A 24,062-nucleotide genomic window follows, 5' to 3' on the forward strand; every position below is an offset into this window, starting at 1 on the left:
GGACTTTTCATCCTACCCGCCCATCAAGTTTGTGCCTGGCATGGAAAATTAAGTGAATTGAGAAGGATCAACAAAGTTTTTGACGGGGATATGTTTGGGGCAAAATGCAAACGTTACTGGTAGGTTTTGAATGAGAGCTATACTGGCCTCGCTATAAAGCGTTAATTACAGAAATGCTAATTTTGTTTGTTGAATTTACAGTGTATAGCCGAAACAGGCTAACAAAGTAGCTAGTTAGCTCTAGAGCTAACGTTTGCTTTAAGTCGGTAGCTAGCTAGTTGACTCAAGCTAGTTAGCTAGCTTTCCGTTATTAATCGATTTGCGGAATCGATAGCTCTCAGCGTTATTTACAATATTACACGTTGGTGGTATTGAATTATGGTGGTATCCGACAATCTACTTTGTGCAAACAGCCAAGTGTCATGATGTACAGTCTTTTCTTAATTGTAAAGCATTTTTAGATAGCTAGCGTTAATTAACGTACTGGCTAGCTCGTTAGCTAGCTCACCTAGCTAAACTAGGCTGTCAGAGGCAACGCATACTGAAGTCCAACTAAAGTCAGCGAGCCGTGTTGTTAACTGACACTGTCAGCGCATAGCAAGCTACCTGGAAATCCCACAGCGTAATGGATTTCCTTGCATTGTTTTATTTAGACCATATTACACTCTTTTTAATTAAACCTAGCGTTGACGTTAACCTATCTTACGTAGCTATCTTGCTAGCCACATATGTAGCATTAGTGATAGCTAGCTAGCTAGCAAGCTAACTAATTAAAAAAGACAACATGCAAGCTGCCATGTTCAGCTTGTGTACATTGCCTTGCTAGTCCTCCATGCTAGCAATTCCCAAATTGTTTCATCTAGACTATTGTAGTGGTAACACTGATAACAGTTACAATACAATAATACCACTGGTTGGTATTTGATTGCGTTGTCATTTCTAAGGGCTTCAGCGTAAGCATTTAGCTGGTAGTATGAATTAGTAATTATGTGAATTTGATATGTTCTGTTACAGCTACCAATCTGATTGACTGTGCAACTTAATGTTCCGTTTTTCTCACGTTTTATGTTAAAACATTTGTAGAAAAAAAACTGACTCTGTTATCTTAGTTACATCCCCCTCCGCGCTGTATATATCGGTCTCACTGAGGTGGCTGCAGAGTAGACATCTTCGACAGAGTACCAGTTCACATTAAATGCCATTGCTAATTATGATCGTGAGAAATAAAATAATATCTGAGTTCACCTTTGGAGTGGCGCTAATCGAGATGCATCAGGTTTATACGCGAACGTTCACTTTTTCGATAGGTATTGATAGTAAGGCCACGGTTAATATTAGATTTTGCATCCGTAATCAATGGTGATTTTAAATCACTTTGCGGTCTGTGTGGTTGCCTGGCAGTTAAACACTTAGGTTGGGTTTCCCTGACTTGGATGAAGCCTAGTCTTGGACTCAATTGCAATGCCAACGGTGAATCACGGTTGGATTTTTTTTCTCTAGGTTTATGCTTATTCCGGGTTTGGAAACTGGCCCGCAGTATTCCTTTGCTAGCACATTGAGACTTAGCTACCTTTTAAGGTGCAAGGTTGCTAATTTAAAAAGATGTAGATACAAAGAGGAAGGAAATACTACATCAACACAGGAAAAAAATGGTTTAGCTATATCAAAGTACCATAAGGTTTGGCAAAATGGGAATCTCAGTGCAATCTCCTTATTAGCTTTTGGAGCTCTATGTATATTTGGTAATTCCTTGTATTTCCTTTTACCTTCTTCACAGCTAAATACTTTAATGAAAAATCCAGATGTGTGATTCCAAAGACTTAAACTGGCACACATAATACCAACTTGCCCACTGCTGGAAGGTAAGCTAAGTCTGTAGCCATAATAGCCATAGTTATTGCATTTCTGTATCCTTCACAGGTGTTTTAATGTATTGGATTGTTAGTACACTTCTGTTTCCTTCACAAGTGCTTTAAAGTTTTTTTTCATTTCTTCATTTTGATGTGTTTGTGTTTTCCGCCCACCTGTCTTGTACACTAGGCTGCAGTGCGTGCCATAATGCCAGAGATAATACAGAGTCAGCGTACTACTCAGAAACCAACACGGTAATTATTCATTCTTTGTCTGCTTCATAACTGTCACAGCAGTTCTTACCAAATGAAACGCTAATGGATATTTTTACAACTTATTTGAATTGCAGCATTTATATGCTGTACACATGCCTAAATATTGTTTATCATTTAGACATGGCACAATACCATTTTTCTGTACTCATCCAATACAGATATGCATTTGAATGTCCCTCGATATTTACACTGATCTGATATTTTTTCATAAAAAACTGATTAATTTTTGGGGGTACTGTTTCAGGTGGGATGTATTATATATGCCATGTTTACAGATTTCATGGATGGATATGACAGATAAATATAAATAAATAAATAAAAATTAAAAACAAACAAACAAAAAAGCTTTGTTTAAAAGACTAAAGCATGTAGTTTTTTTCCCTTCCATTACAGTAAGTGTCTCTCTTAGTGAGATGATGTTATTGCCTTGGTCATCACCTTCTTGGTTCTCAGCTGTAGTGTAGTCACCCAGAACACACTCACACAACCCCATGTGCTGTTTCTCTGCTCAGTACAACTGCCTCACTCACTCATAAAAATGTATAGTTCGTGTGCATGAATTTTTTCTCATTACTGAATGAAATTGTAATTCCACATCAACTTAATATTGAACTTCTAATTGTTCTTCTGGTGAATTTCAGCGGTAAATCGCTGTCCTACCCTCTACACACCAAACGCACACGAAGCGATAGGTGAGCAGACAGAGAGAGGCTACCTGTACTACGAGTCTCTCTTCACTCGACCTGTGCTTAAAACCAATAGAAATGTAATAAAATTACAAGATGTTTATTCTTTGAAACTTTATTTATTTATTTGTTTATTTGTTTATTTATTTATTCATTCATTCATTCATTCATTTATTCATTCCCAGTCCACCTTAAAACTCAACAGGCTAACACCAAGCAGCAGTTTTTCCCCTTTTTTTTCTATACGGTTTGAATATAATAAAACAATATAGTAATTATCTTTATAAATTTAGAGAAGGAGAATGCTTTACTTGTTCAGTTATCCTTTCTCGTCTTTGGATCGCTTTCTGTCAGGTTGCTACTCTTTCTTCTTTCCCCCACCTTGACCTTCCTTTACTTCACAGCCAAACTGGAAAAGTACATTTTTTTGTTTTTTTAAAGAACAGATTAAACAAATAAACAAATCCTCATTAGTCTCGGGTCTGTCAGTGAACAGTGATAAAATGCTATTTTGTCTTGTTAAAATGCTCTCACTATAAAACAAATGACCAGTTCCCCACAATCTGTTGTCAAAATGATAGCAATGGAAATCATCACGTGTGTTCAAGTTCTGGAATATTTCCATTTGAGCATCATAGTTTTTCATTCTTAATGTAAAGAAAACTAAAGTCTACAGCGGTGTATAAACTGTTCAAACTAGTCTGGCAGTCATTATGTGACTTGCTCAAACTAACTTGGTGGTTATTTTATATGATGCACTTTCTTCACCGATATCCGATTCAGCTTTTTTCGTGATATGGACCTGATCCTGATGCGTGGTATTGGATTGGTGCCATCTCTAATATAATTTTATGAGGATGTAATTACATGCTTATTAGCATGGCAAAACCTTGGAATGTTCACTGTTGTATTTAGGTTTGTCAGCAATAATGTATACTGACTCTGTTTTCTTTAATGTCAGGAGGAAGAAAAACAAAGAAACACACAATGCGGGTGAGAGAAGAAATGATTAACATTAATGCATTAAAAATGTTTATATGAATTTTCAAGTACTGTTAAAAAAAGCCTCATCTTTTTGTCAATCTTAAGTAGTAATTGCTTAGCTGTAGGGTAGAGTCCATGGTTTTGAGTTCCATAATGTCTGAAGATGGTGGTTACCTGGAGAAGCAGATAATATTGCATGCTTATGGCTATATACAGTGTAATAGTTTCCAAAGGAAGCTGTTGTTTTTCTTCACCTGTATTTATGCTTGAACTTTAGCCAGAGCCGTAATATACTCTTTGTTTCCATTGTACTCTGCTGCCCCCAAACCCTATACTGTTGTACCTTGCCTCACTTGAAAGGGTCTTTAGTTGTTTTGATTATGAAATTACTACTGAATTATTACTGAAATCCTAATTAATAACCTATGTTTTCCTTGTTAATTCGAAACCATATTCAGTGGAAAGGCACCGCAAAGAGAAGATCAATGCTGGTATCAAACGAATTGGAGATCTTTTGCCCTGTTCTCAGGCCTTAAAACAGGTAAACAAACAAACAAACAAAAAGTATGAAGAGTGGTGCAATATGGATTAACAATACAATGAATGAGCATTCATAAGTTAAAATTTTTGCTGGCAGAGCAAGAATATGATTCTGGGAGAAGCTTTTCGTTACATCACAGAGCTAAAGCAACAGAATGATGAAATGCTGCTTAATGGAGGAGACAAAGGTCAAGGTAAGAGATTGCATTGGCTGTGATGGGTGGAATGCTAATTGCACCTTAAATTCCAGTAAACTGATATCGATTCTTCTAGTAAGATGATCCTTGTGCTTTCGAGGTATTGGTAGGAATGCCAGTTATCTTGCTTCTACACATTTTGTTGATACCTGTGTTGAATATGTCTCTACAGCAGAAGAGATAAAACGCTTACGACAACAGTTGGAGGACTTAAGGAGGGAAAGTGCTCATTATATTGAGCTCCTCAAAGCTAATGGCATCGACTTTTTGGATGACCCCACCATACACTGGAAAGGCAAGCAGCGCTGTGCAAAAGTAGCCAAAATAACCCCAACTCACTTGATGTCAAAGGGAATAATTGTCTATTCTAATGGAAAATCATCTTGTTCTACGGGTAAAATATCCGTTCCTCCAAATCCGCTTTCACATCTGGATAAACAGCCAGTCAGTGCTGTAACTATCCAGCCATCTTGCAATGTCCAGATGGGTACAGGTCAAACACTTGCCATCCCAAATGGAACACAAATTAATGAAATGGTAGTCTCCTCTGCTACATCTTCAAACATTCCACTAGCAACCCTGATTCCTGCTGTGTCCAAGCCTTGTCTTACAGTGGTGGAGCAATACACTGCTGTGGCACCAGTTGCTCCAAAATTGCCCCCTCCAGTGAACTATGTTACTGTGCAAGGTTTATGTCCCAAACTTGCAGTCACTGCTCCTACTCCTCAACAAACTCAGCCAACCAACCCTACATCAAGTCTTGGTTCTTCCACCAGTCCCACAATGCCTCTTCGACTTCAGCCTGTAATTAGTCTAACCTCCTTGCCTCATACTGTGATTGGTAACCCACTTGTTTCTGATGCCTCTTCAGTGTTTCCACAGGATACTGAAATTAGATCCCTTGCTCATACATTACCAGCCAGTTCCACTCATCTTAGGACTTGTGCAGCTAGCAGCACACAAACCACATGGACAACACTACAGCTCACTGGTAACACTGTACAGCCTGTTTGTCAAGCCCTGACCACAGAAGCCAACAGCTCTGGGCAGCATATTCAGCATCTGCCTGTATGTCCAATTGTGGCAAATCCACCAGTGCAGCCCACTCATTTTCAACAACCACAAGTCCCTGTACAACTGCAAACACCTGCACCAACACACATGCCCGTTCATCCTAGGCCTCCTCAGCTATATTCAGCCGTTCTTCCCCATCCACAGACAGCTGTAGCTACTCAGACATCGATTTTACCACAAGCAGCTGTGGTGTCTCAAACTACGGTGCTTCATCAGTCATCTGTGGTACCCCAGAAAGCATTAATGCCCCAGCCACAAGCAGCTGCTGTTGCTCAACCTACAATATTACCGAAACCTGCTCCTCCATCAACTCAGTCCCAATTGTACCCAGCCATACAACCAAAGCCTCAGCTTCATAATGCTTTGCCATCTCAGCCTGAACCTAACCCTGCTATGCCATCTCAACCTCAACCCCGGCCACCTGTGCTACCCCAGGCCCAGTCTGCCATTGTGCCTCCACTTCAGCATGCTGTTGTGCCCCAGCCTCAAACTGCCACACTGCCAGTACTCCAGACCATGCAGGTGCTGCAGATGAACTCTGATGGGACACCAGTTGTTGGGACATCCCCCTCTCAAAACAATCAAAATGTTGTTATTCTGCAGCAGCCTAGTCCATGTCCAGCTGCACAAGTAATTAGAGAAGACATGACCAGTCAAACACCATGCCAGCACATTGTCATAATTCAGACACCAACAATGACACCTGCTCCACAGAATCATCAGACTAATATTGTGCCAAATACAACCCCTGTTTTGCCTAATCAGATGACCACTTCCAGCTCCCCCTGTACTACTGCTGTACAAGCAAATGTGATGAAACAGTTGGTTCACATCCTTCCTCGTCCCACAGCACAGGTCCAGACACCCCAAACAATCACTGTGAATGGACAGGTTTATGTTTTACAGTCAGTGAAGTCAGCAGAGAAGGGGAGTCCTCAGGTTAGTCAAAGTGCTACACAAATCATTCAGCCCACCTGTGAGGAATCTAGCACCAATCTTGCATTGAATTGTTTGGGTGCACTCACTAGCCTTAGCCAGAGCATTTCACAGATTTCAAGTCAAAGCAATTTACAACTGCACACCATTGGTCCACCTTCATACACTACGGTCCAACCTACTTTAGCCAAGCCTGCTTCAGGAGTCAGTTCTTCTGCTGAGACTGTTCTTTCATCTGCTGTACCTGTACCTGTAACATCAACATCAGTGAGCTGTGCAGTTAGCCTCCGGCCAAAGAAAGGCAGTGTGGCCTCTGTAAATTTACCCAAACAGACATTGGCTAGAAGGCCCAGATCAGGCAGAAGAAAAGAACCCAAACAGCGCAGAAGCATTTGCCGAATTGCAGCAAAGCCAGTGCATAATAAGGTCTCCGAAGAAAATGTTACACAAGGACTTTCAGCCACTACAACAGAAATTAATTTCAGTTCTGCTAGAGAAGATATGAACCATAACATTAGCACCCAAAGTACACCAATGGTGTTCAGTGTTACTTCATCTTGCAACAATTCTACAGCCATTTGTGTCAATTCAAGTAACAGACCAATTGATAGTTCTGTCTGTTCTTCAGAAAATGGATGTAGTGTGACTTCACTGGTGGATGGAGTAGAACTAGTGAAGAGTAATGGAAAATTCACTGATCTCACTGAACCATCTAATAGTATAACAGCTTGTACTGTAAACTCTGCTGTAAGTTCTACGGAGAATAATTTAGTGGTTCATACAAACAGTGGTCCTGTTTTAACCCCTGATGGTGATTTTCAGCCTAATGAGACAACAGTCAGTGTTCTCTCTTCACAGTGTAGCGCAATGGAGACTTGTGTAACTTCATTTACTAGCTCAGCAATGAGTGATAACACCACATCCAGTGCAGTTATTGAAGCTAATTGCGACAAGCCAACAGTTAGCATTTGTTCTACCACCTGCAGACCAACTGAAACAAGACCTGATTTAGTCAGCATTAGCTCTGCAGAAAATGTATCAGTGGTTTCATTTGTTGATTCTACGCTTTGCCAGCCGCTGAGTATACATACCTGCAGTAGTATTAGTGCAACAAAGAGTACACTAACAGTTTCCCACTTACAGAATGTTCCACAAGTTCAAGCTAAGCCTGCAGGTGAGAAGGACTGTAAGTCAGTGGGTTCTCGACAGGTTCAGGCACCTTTTACATTGCCCTCAGCATCAGCTTCACGTTCAGACCCTACTACATCAGTACCCTCCGACTCAACGCCTCGAGTTCTGCTTCAGGAGTCAAGGAATTCGAACACTTTTAACAAGTCACTTAAACAGTCAGAAATTAATATGTCTATGGCATCCACTAGTCATGTACATTCATTGAATATGAAAAATACTGACTCAAATGAGAGCAAAGAACCAGTCGGTGGTGAACATTCTAGTGAGATCCCAGAGAGTGTCACAGAGTCAGATTCCTTTTCACATAAAGAAACTGTTCTGTCACAGGAGGTATCGACACTGGAAAATGAATCATTTGAGTCTGCCCTAGTAACCAACAGACAGACTGATTCACCCATGGGAGGAGGTCCAGGCAGTAGGGGCTTTTCAGTAGCATCATTGCTCCCAACAGGTCATAATATTACCTCCTCGTCTAGTACATTTGGAGCTTTTAGTTTCACCTCTGAGCAAGCAGAAATCTTAGCAATGGCTGCCAGAGCCATATTTGAGCAAGACAGCCCAGGAAGGAGGAGTGGTAGTTGTAGTGGTGATGGCTCATCAAATACAACAGCCACTGGATGGGATCTCCCAAAAACACAGCAAGCCCCCTCCATCAAAGAAAGAGTCACAAGTCAACAGTTGAAGCAAGCAAAGCAGGCTGACCTAACTGTGTCAAAGACCCCATCCCATGTCTCTGTTCGAGGTCCCCCAGTTCCAGCTGAAGTTTCAAGCAGTGGTACAACAGGAAATCGGCTTCCACTGAGCACAGCTTATTCTCAGTCACAACCAAGTTCTCTCACTAGTCTTAATGTCAATAACCTTATCAGGCCAAGTTCTATCCAGCCTTACCCAGGGTCTCCGAACCTTGGTCAGCAGGTGTCTGTTCCATCACCAGGGGGAGTGCCAATTCCAGTGTCTCAGTCATCTTCTCAGGTTAGCCAAAGCTGCTCCGGCCCAGGGCAAGGTAATGAATATACACCTTTGAAAAGTGCCCTGATGCGAACTCAGTTAGGTGCTGGCATAGCTGAACGACATCAAAAGGATATATCAAAACGCTCTGCCCAGGAGGAACTTGTTCTTCCCATTAATAAGCGTTCAAAGCCATGCCCAGGTGGCAGTGTTGCTAGAATAGATGTTAAGGGAACAGAACACATCCAAGTAATGCCTGGACAAATGCCCCCAAGTTCCTCAACAGTTATGACAAGAAATCACTCAGATGGGGCAGGGGCCCTGTTTTCTAGTAATACTTTTATGAGTACAGTGCTTCGTCCATCTGAAGGACACTGCTCCACTCAGCATACAGGACATGAACAAAACCAGGCTAGTGTAGTGCACCTTCAGCAGGGGCATTCACAGCATGGCACTCCACAGTCTGGACAGAACCTTGGAGGAAACCTTTACCTGAAACATCAACAACAACAGGAGCAACAGAGACACCTCTATCAACTTCAGCATCACCTCACACAAACTGACACTCAGATCCACAGTATCCAGCAGAGGGCTTTGCTACAAGATCAGCATGTTCACAAAAAGAGAGTAGTGCGTGGTGGCCAGACAGGCCCCACTGTTGGTTTGCAGAAGCAACATCATTTGGAAAAGAATAGTGTACAGCCGCAACATCAACAGCATCAGCCACAGCAGCAGTCCCAGCAACGTCAACAGCAGGCTCAGCAGCAGCAACAGTCACAGCAACACCCACAGCATCAGCAGCAACCACAGCAACATCAACAACAAAAAAACCAGCAACTAACACAGCAGCAGCAGCCACACCAACAGCAGCAGCAGCAGCAAATCCAGCAACAGGGTTCACACTCACGGCATCAGCATCTTCAACAGCAGATTCAGCAGCAGCAACACTTTGCCAGTAGGCAGGAGAAAAATTGTGATGGCCAACAGGCAGGCCCCAGAGCTCATCAAAGCAGCCTTTTGGGCCAGCAGGAACATCAGCCTGGGCAAGATCATGGAGCTATGCAAAGACTTATGGGTTCACGCACCTCACAGGCTAGCAATCCTGTTTCTCGTTCATCAGACCTTGCCTGCACTCCATCACGACAAGAGCGCCATCGTCTCTCTAGTTATTCCGCTGAGGCACTTATTGGGAAGACATCAACTGCTGGTGACCAGCGTATGGGGCTTCACCTGCAGGTCTCTCGTGGAAATTCACAGGATCAGTCAGAATTACAAGGTTATGTCGACTCCTCGCGTGGTAAAGGAAATATTTCTCACAATTCTCAAACTAGGCTAACCCAAGATCATCCAGGGACAGCAGACATTCAGCGCATATCAGAGTGTTTGCCTTTCAAGACTCTTGTTAGTGGGCATCAGCTAAACAACTTTGAAGTGTCTCGAAGTGGCGACATGAGCAGTAAGTCTGTGGCACCAGTTCAGAGAGGACCACAACCACAAGCAGGATTCAGAATAGGGGCTGGTCCTTCTGGAGATGGACGCTCCCGTGGTACATATGGGACACATCCTTCAGCACAGGGGTTACAAACTGGAACAGGGCTGCAACGTGAGCAAGATGCATGCCATCAGAGCTTTATGCAAAGTCTTTTGGCTCCACAACTTCCTGAACAGAGTGCACATCAGAGGGCCACACAAGGTTGTCCCCCAAGTGAGTATAACTGTGTACCTGGAGTTTCTTCTGGGGAACTTCAGGCTAAAGTCTCAAGCCCCAACTTACACCCTCCACAGACAGCTCCTCCAATGCACCTGGGGGAGAACAATAAAGGACACATTTCTCAGGTTGGTGGGAATTTGCATGGTTCATCTGTGAGGTCAGTTCTACCCCATCCTCCCTCAACACCGCACAGTAGCTCAGACACAGGGCGTGCACAAGGCTCCACCAGGTCACTTTCAGCTGTCAGTCAGCGAGCCCATCATATTGGACCTGATCCACAAAGCACAAAGATCCGCCCAGGAGATCGGCCTAGATCAGGTAACTTGAGACCTGTAAACACATTTGACCCTGAGGGTTCCTTGACACTTCCATCAGGTGGAGGAGTGTTGCTTGGCCGTTCGCAGGCAGGTGGTGAAACTCGACGCAGAAGCATTGTGCGTTTTATGTCAGATGGTGCACAAGTCAGCAGTGACAACAACTTGGTGTCAGATCAGCATCTCACTCAGAACTTTGGTTTTCCCTTTATTGCTGAAGGAGGAATGAACCCTCCACCCCCAATTAATGCAAATGCATCTTTTATTCCACCGGTCACCCAGCCCAGTGCCTCTCGAACCCCTGCTCTACTTCCTGTGGAACCTCAGAACAATCTCCCTTCTTTTTACCCTTCATATTCACCTGCTGCTCATCCAAGCCTTCCAAGTGAGATTCCCTTACAGTATTTCTCGAACCAGATGTTTACAAGTCCAAGTGCTGATAAGAGTAGCACTGCACCACTGAATAACCGTTTTGGCTCTATTCTTTCTCCACCGCGCCCCGTAGGTTTTGCGCAGGCAAGTTACCCCCTGCTAACTGATATCACCCCAATGCCCATTGCAAACTCCTCAGGCATTACTCCTCATTTATCCAACTTTAACCTGACTTCTCTCTTCCCTGAAATAGCCACTGCAATGCCCCCTGATGGCTCCTCTATGCCAATGTCCCCTTTACTGTCACTTGCCAATACTTCTTCATCTGACTCCAGCAAACAGTCTAATCGCCCAGCCCATAATATTAGTCATATTCTTGGGCATGATGGGACCTCTGCTATTTAAGGCTGCAGTAGCAATTATATGCAAAAGGCTGTCCCGTATTGTACTACATACATGTAAACATTTTTCTCTTAACTGAAATGGGTTTTGTTTTGTTTTCTTCATTTGTTAGCTGAAATGAAATTTCAGTTACAATTTTACCTTTTTGGGTTTTGCTTCGAATTGCTTGACTTGGTTGGCTTTTATGGATGATGTCATTCAATGATCTTTCAGAGCCAATTTAAGTGTACAACACTGGGTCAGTTGGCAGTTGCTAAAGAAAATATCTGAATGTAATGAAAGTAACGCTTACTGTGGCATGATGAGCATAACTCTTCACTGAATTCCAGAGAATGACATTTGATTCATGCCTAGGCTTATAGTATGCAATATGTACATTAATCATTGTAGGGTGAGCAATCCATCTAGCTGAAATCTTGATGTGTGTTCCTCAGTAACATGAATAATGACTGAGGTGTCAAATGCCTAAAGGACTAAAGCAGTTATTATTAGGCATTACCTGCCGCAATCAATATACCCAGCGTTTTTGATAAATTATTATAATGTGGAGGGCGTTCAAAGGACTTGGTTAAAACAAGTTCTAAGATTTTCCATCTCTTAAAGAGAATACAATTCTTCATTGATTGGCAAAATATCAATGAATAGTTTTACTTATTTATGGAAATGTGTGTAGATATTTGTAAATATACAAAGATTATTAAAATGTTTTTTTTTGTTTTGTAATTTGAAATGTGGTGTGGGTGTGTGTGTGTTATTAATTAATATCAAGGCTTCAGGTGAACTTCATGATGAGAGGTATAAACTTACCAAAAATACTGACTGCTAATCAATTGCAATAGATAGTTTAATATAATATATACTCTATTGTATGTTTTACAAAATATTTTTCCAACAGTTATAAAATGCCACATATAATTGAGCAAATGTGACTTATTTGCAAGGTTGCAGGTTTACTGGTCTTTTAACACACAAGCAGTTCCTGTGGCTTATGCTGTCATGGGTAGGTGTTGGCATAGTGATGTCACAGTTGTTATTTACCATTAAATAACAACTGGGGATGAAACCAAAGAATAGAATGATACCATTTGGTTCTGAGAATGTTGTCAGTTCTCCTGTTTAAAATGTCCTTGTGTGTGTGTGTGTGTGTGTGTGCGTGTCTGTGTCTCTCTCTCTCTCTCTCTCTCTCTCATTTTATATATATATATATATATATATATAATGAGAGAGAGAAAGTCATACATTTGAGCCTTGGCTCCACTGAAAGGTTTTTACAAATTGTCTTCTGACAATATACGTGCTTCAGAATTTGGGAGGAAATGTGAAATATTTGGATAGTGGATATTTTAAACAAGAAATGGCCTGATTAATTTGAAATAGCAATCAGGTCTATAGGGACAGACAAGCTGTCAATTATAGCAGTATTAGTAGAACTATTAATAAAACTAGATCAGGATTTCTATAAATCAGATTGGTTCACTATATGCAAGATGGAGGCTTTTATTGCACCGAACGGTTCAGAGGATTTCTCAAATTTCCATATACATAAAGAAAGCCCTGGATTGTAATATTAGTGTATTTAGTCTATATGGCTCTTTCAGTCATATTATTTATTGATGACACATCTTTTGGAGTATCTGATTTTCTAATACATTACATGGGTGTATTAACTTAAAAGCCCTGTAAACTACATCCTTCTGAAACACTGAAGCTATTTATGCAGTGTAAAAAGTATGAATTCTTAGGTTTGTGTAAAGGGAAAGGTATTTTTACTTCACAGTTTGACTCACAAAGTGCTAATGAATGAGATTTCATATGCAATAAAAATGAGAGACAGTCACTGGTTTCTTTAGCTTTATTTACATGCAATAGTGCTTAACGCATTGTAACCAAAATAGCTAGGCTACATACACTTCTAAAATTAGTCAGATTCATGTTTTCCTTCATTATTTCATAATTCAGCATTCTGCAAGAAGGCTAATACTGATGCAGTATTGTTGGTTTCATGTACAGTCCACTGGTAAGTAAGATCTCCAGGACTAAACATCACTTAAAGGAACTAGATTTACAATGCTTGTGTCTGTATTTCATTTAACGGTCATTATAAGATCAAATATCAGCTGCTAAAATTGTCATTGACAAATGCAGCAATTTTTTTAAAGTAAGTTCTTAAATAGCTTGGATGGTACAGCCTCAAATACCCTTGAGAAAAGTAATTTCTATCTTATCCAAGAATGAGAGATTGGCAGCAAAAATGCTATCGCTTGTTTCAGTCTCTAGGTAGCAGCTCCTAGATCAGTCAACGATCTAAAAAACAGTATATTCTAAGGTAGGTGTGTTCATTCCAGGTTTCCCATTCAGTTGTTAAAAATATTCAGTCAATATTACTAAAGGCTGAGTGCTTATACATTGTATACACTTGTTAATACTTTGTTAATGATGAAATACATATTTCTTGGTGATATATGTACAAAACTGTTGGACACTGCACCAAGAAGCCTACCACCACCAATAAGCACATTTCACTTAGTGAGAAATTTAGGCAGACTTACAATCAAAACAAAACACAACATGTGAAGTATTGTTTCCAATACGTTCATAAGTAAATTGTGTTTTGCTTAAGCTCTCTACACCATAGCATTCTTAAAGATAGTTTCCCCCCATGAAGCATTAACAATACTGCTTCTAGTTTCTAACCATTCCAATCTATACATTTCTAGAGGTTAGGAAATGCCAAACTATTGATCAGAAATGTTTTTCTTGTGTTAGGAACTCCCTTTGTTCTGGTGGTGACAAGCAAACATGGTCATACAGTTTATATGATATAAACAATCCATATGTACAGCATAACAAAACTTTACTATTTACACAGCATAAATATATAAATATAGTATCTGTTATACAAAAATAAATACTTTCTCTGTTCTGTTTTCTATTCTTTTTGTTTTGTTTCACCCATCCCGTGGTCCTCACTCATCTAGCTGACTTCCTGCTGCACTGCATCATGCAGTGCTGGCGTGATGCCTGTGTCCTCTGCTGCTGCTAATAGCAGTAGGCCTGCAAAAGAATGGAGGAGGGGGAGTATATTTATATAAATAAAAATATATTAATAAAACCAATGATCATTATTATTATTTGTGCCTATTCTGAACACTAGAGTAATTGTTCTGTTCACGTTACAAGACATTAAATGCACTTACCGGGCGTTGTCTCTTCCTCCAAGTGCAATGTCCTGCTGAGCGCATGATTCAGCATGGGGTCACGATGCTCCGCAGATGGGCTGAGGAGCTCCAGGGTCGAGTCGTCAGGTTCACAACAGCTCTCCTCTTCTGCATGGGCAGGAGCACTATGGACAACCAGCACTACATGTTAATTAGGCCCCCATTTTTTCCAAGCGATGTGGCATTTTCATATGGGAAATGTAAACATGGTTTAAATTTATAATAAGTAATTTTAGATAGATGTTTGCTTCTTAAGCATGTCTTGAAAGACAAAACTGATCTAAATGATTAACTCACCCCTAGAGATATCGCGATATACTGGTATTGACAATAATCATGATATTTTAAATGAAATATTGATTTGTTTATAATACACATACGATAATATCGCAAATAATCCAGTCCCAGTAACTAAGACATGTTTGTGTGGTAAACTTGAACATTTAATAGGTTTGAAACACCCTATGGTTTTCATGCAAGTTAGCTAGTGACAACTGTCATGATGACGTCTGAAATGATACAGGAACAAAAACACTATATCATTTAGCACTAGTTACCATTCAGCTATGGACATCATTTTCTTATCATAGCATTAGTATACTTCACCAACTATACATGAAAATACTAACACTATCTGAAACTAGCAAACTTTCAGTACCAGATCACCACAGGCTAATAAACCTTTAACTCACATGACATACACTGGGATTTAACTAGTGTATATTAACTAGACATTTAGGTCACGTATGCATAACACAAAAGTCTAACGTAGCTTTAGCCTGCCCATCATTTAAGCTTCTCATTTAAACTTTAAACTGCTGTTAGTCAGATACCAAGTAGCTGCACATTCAGAGCATTATCGGTGGGTTTGGGTTCAATTAAAGGGGCAGCGTCTTGTACATATTTTCAATTTTCTTTAATAGAAATTGCTACAGTGTCGTTATTGGGAATTCTTTTAGCCATAATAATCATGTAATTAAGATCTGATATCATGATAGCTCAAATTTACCCGTTGAAGTAGTGAAAGGCACGTGGGTGTCCATTGGAAAGTGTTTGCGGCAAGAGGGTGCCGCACTCCATTTCACAATCTGTGTCCTCCTGCAAAAGAGTCAGGCCTTCTTATGTCGGGCAAAGTCAACCCTATAACCTTTATTACATTCCAAACAAACATCTACTAACGATTTGTTAGTAACATCAGTTTCAGTTAGCATGTTTTTCTGTCCTGGTATTAAAAAGCAATGGGTCTGCATGCATTTAGGAAACGTGACATCCAACGAAATTTTTTTTTTGTCTGGTGTAGAGCCATATTTAATAGTGTATTATTCATTATTAAATCCTGTTTATGCAGCTTTGCTTAAAAGTCACTTGTGTCCTGTACTAGACATTATTTCACTGCACTTGCTAAACAACTCAGGATCCTAAGAGTTTTTTATTTAACACCACACTTACTAGGTGCAGTCCAGGGAGGCAGTGTGGGTGGTTTTTCCCATTGGCGGTGTACTCTGCTTTGGGTGCATAGACAGTGCGGTTAGGGGCCACATGGGAGTCTAGCGGGCAGTGCCCTACTAGTGTCATACCCTGCAGTGGTACCATAGTATACTGGCAGGATGACAGAGGCCCTGCCACAGCTGGAAAGCACATATCTGAAGTTTGTTCTGAAACACAAACAATTCAAGTGTTAACATATTACAATACATTACTGTACAATGATATCTGTGTATCTAAAATCTGTATCTAAAATAATAAAGTGTATTTCAGTTTTTTACAGGAGACATAGTCAAAGTGCTGATTCATGGTTTGTAAGCTATAAAAAAATCTGGTCCTCTTCACACTGTTAATGATCTGCCCTCCAGTGCACAAGCACGCCTGGGTCATTTCACTACCCAGCACACTCACTCTGCTTGGCCCAGGCTCTCCACAAGCAGAACGGGATGAAGGCTACGATGATGAAGACGAGTGCCCCCAGCACAACCACTCCCACAATGAGATAAGGGAGGTCGCTGGGACGTGGCACAGGGCCTCCGGATTCGGGGCGGTGTGAGGACGTCTCCGGGGTGGTGTGTTTCTGGTTCAGCCGAGCTGAAGGTCCAAAGTAGCACAGATAAGATTACAGAACGGCAGTAACAATCTGACTGCATGCAAACCTGCAGGATGGACTGGGTGAAGAATGGAAGGATGAGGACTAGGGAAACCCACCTTTGGTTTCCAAGATGACAACATTGCCAAACTCGCTCACACCTCCCTCATTGAAGCACTGCATCTTAATGTCATAGGCTGTTTCAGGCTGTAGGCTTGTGATGGCGTGCCAGTATCGGTCACCTGCACAATACAATACGTTGGTTACATTCTCCTCAACACTGGTGCTGATTAATATGCGCTGGAATTTATGCCATCAGCTCACTCACCCTCCACTACATCCCGCTTATAGTCGCTGTCATTATCACTGTCGGTGGGTCGGTAGTAGATGTAGAAGCCATAGATGGGGGTGTTATTCACTGGTGTGTACTGGTGGGAAAAAATACATTTTTATAAGTTTTGAACACAAAAACCGTTGAAGTAAACAATATTCAAAAACAAAAAATCTCACGGAGGGTAAATGTACCTTCTTTATAAACTAACTATCACAAAAGTGCAGGGGGCCAATCTGCTAGCCCTCACGAGCAGAGGGGTTGCGTGTTGCACATCAGGGGCACTGCAGATCTGACCCATGGGGAAGGGGTGGGACTGGGAGTACTGGGAGGGCTACTCACGGTCCACTTCAGGATGATGGTGGTCTCATTGATGGCTTCCGAATAAGTGATGTAGGGGCCATCAACAGGCCGAGGGTTGGTCTGGCTGCTGCCCATCACTGTGTAGGCCTTCGAGGGTGCGCTTGGAGGACTCGCCCCCAACACGTTCACGGCCAAAACGCGAAACTTATATGAGGTCCCTGCAATGGAGCAGACAACTGTTGAGAGGCACTGCTGCCCCAAACAGATTTTCCTTAAACTCATTTTCTGATTTCCCATTTCCAACCCACTTTGGGATTTTTTGCAAACATTGCAAGCATTTCAATCTTGTAAATCTTTACTCTAATTCTTTAAGATGCTGTCAAGTTGCTCTTACAACTGAAAGGAGAAAACAGACACTAGACTCTACCTTTTAACCCAGGTAATGCGAACGAAGCCCACCTTTCTCCAGGCCTTTGATCTGCACCGACAGGCGTGATGGGGAGATGTTGTCCTCTGCTACCTCCCACTCACTGCCTCCGCCTCCTCCGTCCTTACGCAGTTTCTTGTACTCCACGCGGAAGCACTGGATGGGAAAGCCTCGGTTCCCACGCGGGATCCACGTCACATAGGCTGACGTCTCTGATGCCGTGGTGACAGTGGGTCTGTCTGGAGCTTCAGGGGCTGGTGGGAGGGAGGGGGTCAGCAGGGTGTCAGACTTAAGCAAGACGCAAGAGTGGCTGTGCGAGTACGTATACATGCACACGAGACATAGACACACCATCACACTTACTGGCATCCTTAATTTGAGTTGGGATTGAAAGAGATCAAAAGACAGAGAGTTGAAGTTAGTATATAAGTAGAGATTGGTAAAATCTAATTAGTGTATGCAGGAGATAAGACTATAAATAAAATTATTCAGTTAGGAGTTTAATAAAGATTAAAGGGAGATTGTTGGACATTACTACAAAGCAAATATCAAAGGATGTACCAACACAGAAAATATGTGTATGTATTTATGCGACATGAAATTTCAGTTAGACACAAACTTAAAGAAATCAACCATGTACTTACGACTCAGCCTTGATGGTGCCACAGGAGTTTTGGGACGCTCTACTGTTCCACCTACACTTTTGCGCCCTGGTAAAGCAAAAAATACTGAGTATGCAAGTGATGAAAGGCCTTTGAACATTCTCCTAACATCCTAAAGAACACAGCCATCATATAGCAGCAGCTGCTGTACCTTTGCCGGTCCTGAAGGTCATCATAGCAGGCTGCCCCAACCCAGCACAGTTCCTAGCCGCCATCTCCACTTCGTACAGGCTGGCGGGTTGCAGTTTGGAAAGAGTCAGCTTGTGCTCGAAGCCTGAGATGTTTTTGATGGTCCACTCACCTAGAGAGTCGCCAGCCTGACAGACAGGGAGGAAAAAATAGGAGTTTATGTGAACGAGTCAACCAATGGGATTACCAAGCCTGCTGTATTATATCCCTACAGTACCAAAATGTAAAACCAAAAGCCAACTGAGTATAAAGAACAAGAGCAAAGTGGATGTGATGTAAACTGAAAGAACAACAGTGGTGAGAAACGCAGAGTGGCACGACGGGACGGAGACCGGGCGCCGGCCCTCCTTACCTTCCTGTACTTGATGACGTACTCCAGAACGGGCGCGCCGCCATCGTGCCGAGGCTCCCAGACCAGCTCGTAGTAGTCGGCCGTCCCCGTGCGCGGCTGGCTGAGGATGACGGGCGCCTCGGCCAGCGACACACGTCCCGGCAGCTCAGAGCAGCTGCCGGGCGCCGAGGGCCCGGGGCCGGCCGGCCGCGGCGCGGGCTGCTCCCGCAGGACTTTGTCCGGGCTGAGCGGGCGGATGAGAGGCAGCCGGCCTTGGCGTGAGGGCGCTGGAACCAGAAGCAACAGCAGCTGACTTAACACGCCGTTCAAATTGTTTTCTTTTGAATTGCGTTTAGGACTGTATTTCCAAACCAAGGTTCTCACAGCCTTTCAGTGCTCCTCTGTACCAGTTCCCAGTACATAGCCCAGGTGTTCAGTGCTCTAAATGGCTTCAGTATTGGGAGCTGGCACAGAGCAACTGTGTGGAGAGTCTGGGACGCCTCAAGGACTGGGCTGAGAAACAGTGGTTTACAATGAAGCACATCTTGGCATTTGCGCACAACCTCTGAACTGCATATGGAATGTATTATTCCAACCAAATACAGAAATTCTAAAACCTTAAAACAAAGAGAAATGTAAAGAGCAGGAATAGAGACACACTGCACAGAAGGATAGCCAGGGAAGTCTAAACGGTTACTTTAAATGAATATTTGGGGTTGCATTTAATCATATTCATGGAAAGTACCTGCAGGCACAGTGAGGAGGCGTGCAGCGGCCTGAGCTCCGCCCACCCAGTTCTCGGCCATGCACTGGTAGACGCCATCGTCCTGGGACTGCACGTTGAGCACTCGCAGTGTCTGTGGGGAGAGTCGGTGCCGTGGTGATGGACTGAGGGGCTGGGCGTTGTGGAGCCAGACTACAGTGGGGGCGGGGTTACCCCGCACCTGACAGGAGAAGCGCACCGTGTCGCCCCACACAGGCTCTTGCTGCAACAGCTCCACCCGCACCTGAGGGGGCTCTGAGAGAGGAGAGGAGGAAGAGTCAGAACACTCTGTGTGTGTGTGTGTGTGTGTGTCTGTGCATGTCTGTGTGCGTGTGTGTGTACGTGTGCATGCGTGTCTGTGTGTGTGTGTGCGTGCGTGCATGCATGTGTGCGTGCATGCGCGTGTGTGCGTGTCTGTGTGTGTGCGTGTGTGTGTGCGTGCTTGCGTGTGTTTGAGAGTAAGAGGCAGAGAGAGACTAGCAAAATGCTTCAAACAAAGGCAAGTGCTTTTCACAGAAGTACATGTTTTTGAAAAACACAAAGAGAGGAAAAACATTTAATCTGTGACAGTTTGTTTATCAGGGTAGATTTAGAAACAATAAAATGTGTAAGTAGACTCTGACATAAAATACATATATGAAGTGTGTATATGAAGTATATGAAGTATGAAGTATCCCTCAACCTGGCAAGGTATTAAATCAAAGGTGTGTGTGTGTGTACAAAGTGAATACAGTGCCCCACGACCACGTCTGAGCACGATCAGAGCGAGATGGGTTGCTTCGTACGTCATGTCACTCACAAGTGTCATGGTTCAGGGGGTTAGGTGTGTGTGGGAGACAGTGAGTGGCCAGGCCTGGCGACCCTCGCCCTCCTCTTTCGCCCGCTCCCCCTTTTCTCTGTCTCGGTCTACCTCTTTCTGTCTCCTACAGCATTTGATGGTTGGCTGCTAGTGAAACAGTCAGTGCTCGTTAGAGCAGCAGCAGCAAAGGTTTAATTAATCCCAGCTGCCAAGAGACGAGCCCGCAAAAACAGCCTCATCAGTGTCTCGGCTGCTCCATCCTGCCCTGTGCCCACATGTGCGCACATTCACTGCTTTCCAAGCTTTCACAATGGCATTCATTGTTTTATACATACAACACGATTTCCCTGCTTGAAACGAAGACTACTCGAGTCTCATTCTCAAAAGCCTATAACTTGAGCAAATTATGACGCTCGACTGGAAAACGCATCACAGTCGCAGGCCAGTTTTAATCTGTACGTGGAAAGCTCTCTCTAAACTTTTCAATTATGTCAGTACTGCCACGCCAACATAGAAAATTTGAACAAAGCTTTATGTCTTTAAATTAGGTGTGAACAGAAAAACACCACTAACTCTGATGATCTGACCCAGTAGTGCACGGGCCCTGTCCATGCCCCGCCCACGGCCACGCCCCGCCCTCCGCGACACCTTCATACTCACCGATCACTTGCACATCGTAGAGCACAGTGGCCGTGCCGGGTGCACCCATGCCATTGTGGGCGTGGCAGGCGTACGTGCCCGAGTCACCTTCGCTCACTGCGTCGATCAGCAGGTTGCTGAGCAGAAAGTGGGTGTTGTTATGGGGTCGTAGCTCAAGCCCGTCTTTGGCCCACGTGACCTGTGGGGTCGGGGTGCCACTGGCCACGCACTCCAGCACCAGCCGGTGGCCCTTGCGCACCATCATGGAGCGCGACGCTGGCGGGTAGATGATCCGGGCCGCCTCTGAGGTGGAGCCTGCCGGGGGGAGGAGGAGTGGTGAGTGTGCGCCCAAGGTGACATCGCAGCATGTGCTGTTAGCAGCTGACGGCATCCTGCACCCATCCCGGAGCCCTTGCCGGCGTGAAGATTTGAGATTGGTGCTGGGGAGTAATGGTCTTTGTAAGGGCAGTGTACACTTACGGCGCACACGAAGGCGGTCCGTAGAGGTGGAGGTCTTGATCTCCTGGGTGATGGGGTTGTAGGCAGCACATTTGTAAGGCCCCTCATCCTCCAGTGTGGCATTGGCTATCTGCAGATTCCCCGATGGCATAATGAGGTAGTTCCCTAAAGTCAAAGGTAGAGGGCAGAAGTTATCTCACCACAAAATCCTTCAGTAAACACCAACAAACAGCAATACAGATTATTCAAACCACAGGCTTCCACTGGGTCTCACACTAGAACTGTCTCCAGGTCTGCTTTAATAGTCATAATGGATGTTGGCATATCAGACATGATATGACCACCAGGGGGCACCCTAGAATCTAAAAAGACCAGACAAACACTGTGGTCTCGGTTACTCTGAGTCAACAGCTGCCAGAGCACCGCATGCCAAGCATGGTGAGAGAGAACATTTAGAGACGACATAAATAAATGTGGGGGGAAAAAAATAAACAGAAGAATTCCCATGTTTCGACATATTGCTGATAAGTGGCTTATCAGGGGTACAGTGATACCGCAGATAAAAAAGGGGTAAGCACCGCAGGCCAGCCAGCTGCCAGCAGAAACAGGAGAGACTGGCCATATGTTCAGAAGTAAGCAGAGAGTCAAAGAGACAAGCAGAAGAGAAAAGATGCCCTGCAGATAGACAGGAGGAGTGTGGGGGGGGGACCAGACTCTGAGGAGCGCCCGGAGGTGCAGCCGTACCTTTTGACGTCTCCAGCCACTCCTGCTTGACGCTGTAGCGGACCAGCGCCTGGGGCTGACTCTCGGGCACGTGACACTCAATCACTGCAGTGTTCCCCTCGTCCACCTCGATCTCCTGCTGGTCATCTGGCTCAAAGTCTCGCAGTTCTGTGCAAGCACGCACACGTACACAAACACACACACACACGTAAATGATAATATCTCACAACTCGGTTGTACTCAGCAGCAGGTAACAGTAGAGCCAGAACCACACACATCCAGATGTAATACACAGCTCAGCTTTATGTCTTGCACAATACATCAGTCAAAATCAAAAGCCAAAATTGTACAAAACAGTTAGTTAAAAGCACTCAGAGCTAAACTACATGCATGGGGGCATCCGAGCCGATGAAAATGACGTTTTTAAAAAGGAAACCAGAGCTGGGCAGAATCTTGCTTCAAGCTTTTAGTGGGATATCAAATGGGCAGCCACCCGATAGCAGTAGGACACAGAGACAGAAAGTCTGCCTCCCTCAACCTCTGCTTTGCCCAGAGGCAAGAATAAGGTCAGAGGTCAAAGGTGATCTTTTTCCTCTTGGGTTTCAGTGAAAGAAAACCAGTTTGGACTGCAATGCAATATCCCAACTAACCCTAAGTGTGCGTGTGAATGTTTTCCTTAGAGTACGAGGCCATTTTTTTGCCTTTCAAACTTCATCAAAATTTCCCCAAACAGTTGATTTCTGCTTTAATGAATGCAGGCCTGTTCCATTGTTCTTGGAGGTTCTATGTACAGTTGTTTTTCTTAGGGTTTGGTTTCAGTCCTTGGCAACTCAGAAGACTCTCAGTCATGCATAAGGGGGGGGCACAAGGTAACAGTCCAAAGACTAACTTTACTAAAGGAAAAACTGAGGCATAACTAGCAGCCACTACAGCTCTTGGCTCATCCTGGTGCCGTGGACAGCACTAGGGAGAGTGCTGTTGGACTTATGGCCTTTACTGTGAACAGCAGGTATGCCAGCAAAGCTAATGGCACAGCCGGGAAAAGCCCAGCGAGCTTGGCCACTGTCAACATTCCCACAGCTCTGCCAATGACACAGCTGCAGAGTGTTAGTTAGGACAGGCGTTTGGACCTGTATTAGCTTCATTCTTTGGTATACAGATGTCCATTAGACCTCCCACTCCTATGTGCTTACGCACGCCCCGTTCCATTGGAGGTGAGCATCCCAGAATATGTTCAAAGTGCGTGCTGTGGGGGGGTTAAGAAAGCCAGTGTGACGGTCCGTTTGCTAAATCAATCAGGGCCTTTTTATAGCCTCCCTCTCCTGACCCCCAAAATTCCACCCAGCACACCTTTAACCCCTCCTCCCATCTGCCCCACCAACCCCCCACCCTCTATCGCACACACAAACACACACACACACATTCCTGCGCTAAGTCCTCCCACAAGACTTACTGTCTCAGGTGTACAAGAAGATTGACAGATAAAGAGAGACTGAGAGACGCAGAAGGACGAAAGTGAACACCAGTATTTTGTGAGACAGAAACAAAATACATGTGACATTAAGAAAGAGAGCAAAGAAACATATAACAGTGCACTGGATTTGGGGAGGTGCTTATATAAACTGTAGCCATAAAGTCTACGTCTGTAGGGGAAACAAAG

The 24,062-nt window shown here is 43.6% G+C and overlaps 2 protein-coding genes across 2 annotated transcripts in view; one reads left to right on the top strand and one right to left on the bottom strand.

Annotated features, from left to right (window-relative positions):
* LOC113576110 (basic helix-loop-helix domain-containing protein USF3) lies at nucleotides 1-13,405 on the top strand. The gene is made up of 7 exons (XM_035526036.1): nucleotides 1-119; nucleotides 1,778-1,862; nucleotides 2,041-2,105; nucleotides 3,774-3,805; nucleotides 4,255-4,337; nucleotides 4,434-4,530; nucleotides 4,706-13,405. Exons 3-7 carry the CDS (start codon nucleotides 2,059-2,061, stop codon nucleotides 11,482-11,484), a joined length of 7,038 nt encoding a protein of 2,345 aa, XP_035381929.1. The 5' UTR covers nucleotides 1-119; nucleotides 1,778-1,862; nucleotides 2,041-2,058; the 3' UTR covers nucleotides 11,485-13,405.
* boc (BOC cell adhesion associated, oncogene regulated) overlaps nucleotides 13,320-24,062 on the bottom strand; it is a 23,006-nt gene continuing 12,263 nt past the window's right edge. The window contains exons 4-19 of the mRNA XM_027008037.2: nucleotides 22,424-22,570; nucleotides 21,701-21,844; nucleotides 21,242-21,535; nucleotides 19,765-20,037; nucleotides 19,041-19,306; nucleotides 18,651-18,816; nucleotides 18,482-18,547; nucleotides 17,870-18,091; nucleotides 17,450-17,628; nucleotides 17,105-17,204; nucleotides 16,896-17,018; nucleotides 16,596-16,778; nucleotides 16,149-16,354; nucleotides 15,709-15,797; nucleotides 14,679-14,824; nucleotides 13,320-14,535 (exon numbers count right to left, since the gene is read on the bottom strand). Of these exons, the coding sequence (XP_026863838.2) occupies nucleotides 14,456-14,535; nucleotides 14,679-14,824; nucleotides 15,709-15,797; nucleotides 16,149-16,354; nucleotides 16,596-16,778; nucleotides 16,896-17,018; nucleotides 17,105-17,204; nucleotides 17,450-17,628; nucleotides 17,870-18,091; nucleotides 18,482-18,547; nucleotides 18,651-18,816; nucleotides 19,041-19,306; nucleotides 19,765-20,037; nucleotides 21,242-21,535; nucleotides 21,701-21,844; nucleotides 22,424-22,570 (2,684 nt within the window). The 3' untranslated portion in view covers nucleotides 13,320-14,455. The remainder of the gene's footprint in view (nucleotides 14,536-14,678; nucleotides 14,825-15,708; nucleotides 15,798-16,148; nucleotides 16,355-16,595; nucleotides 16,779-16,895; nucleotides 17,019-17,104; nucleotides 17,205-17,449; nucleotides 17,629-17,869; nucleotides 18,092-18,481; nucleotides 18,548-18,650; nucleotides 18,817-19,040; nucleotides 19,307-19,764; nucleotides 20,038-21,241; nucleotides 21,536-21,700; nucleotides 21,845-22,423; nucleotides 22,571-24,062) is intronic.

The sequence above is a fragment of the Electrophorus electricus genome, chromosome 5 (assembly GCF_013358815.1).
Source record: "Electrophorus electricus isolate fEleEle1 chromosome 5, fEleEle1.pri, whole genome shotgun sequence".
Taxonomy (NCBI): domain Eukaryota; kingdom Metazoa; phylum Chordata; class Actinopteri; order Gymnotiformes; family Gymnotidae; genus Electrophorus; species Electrophorus electricus.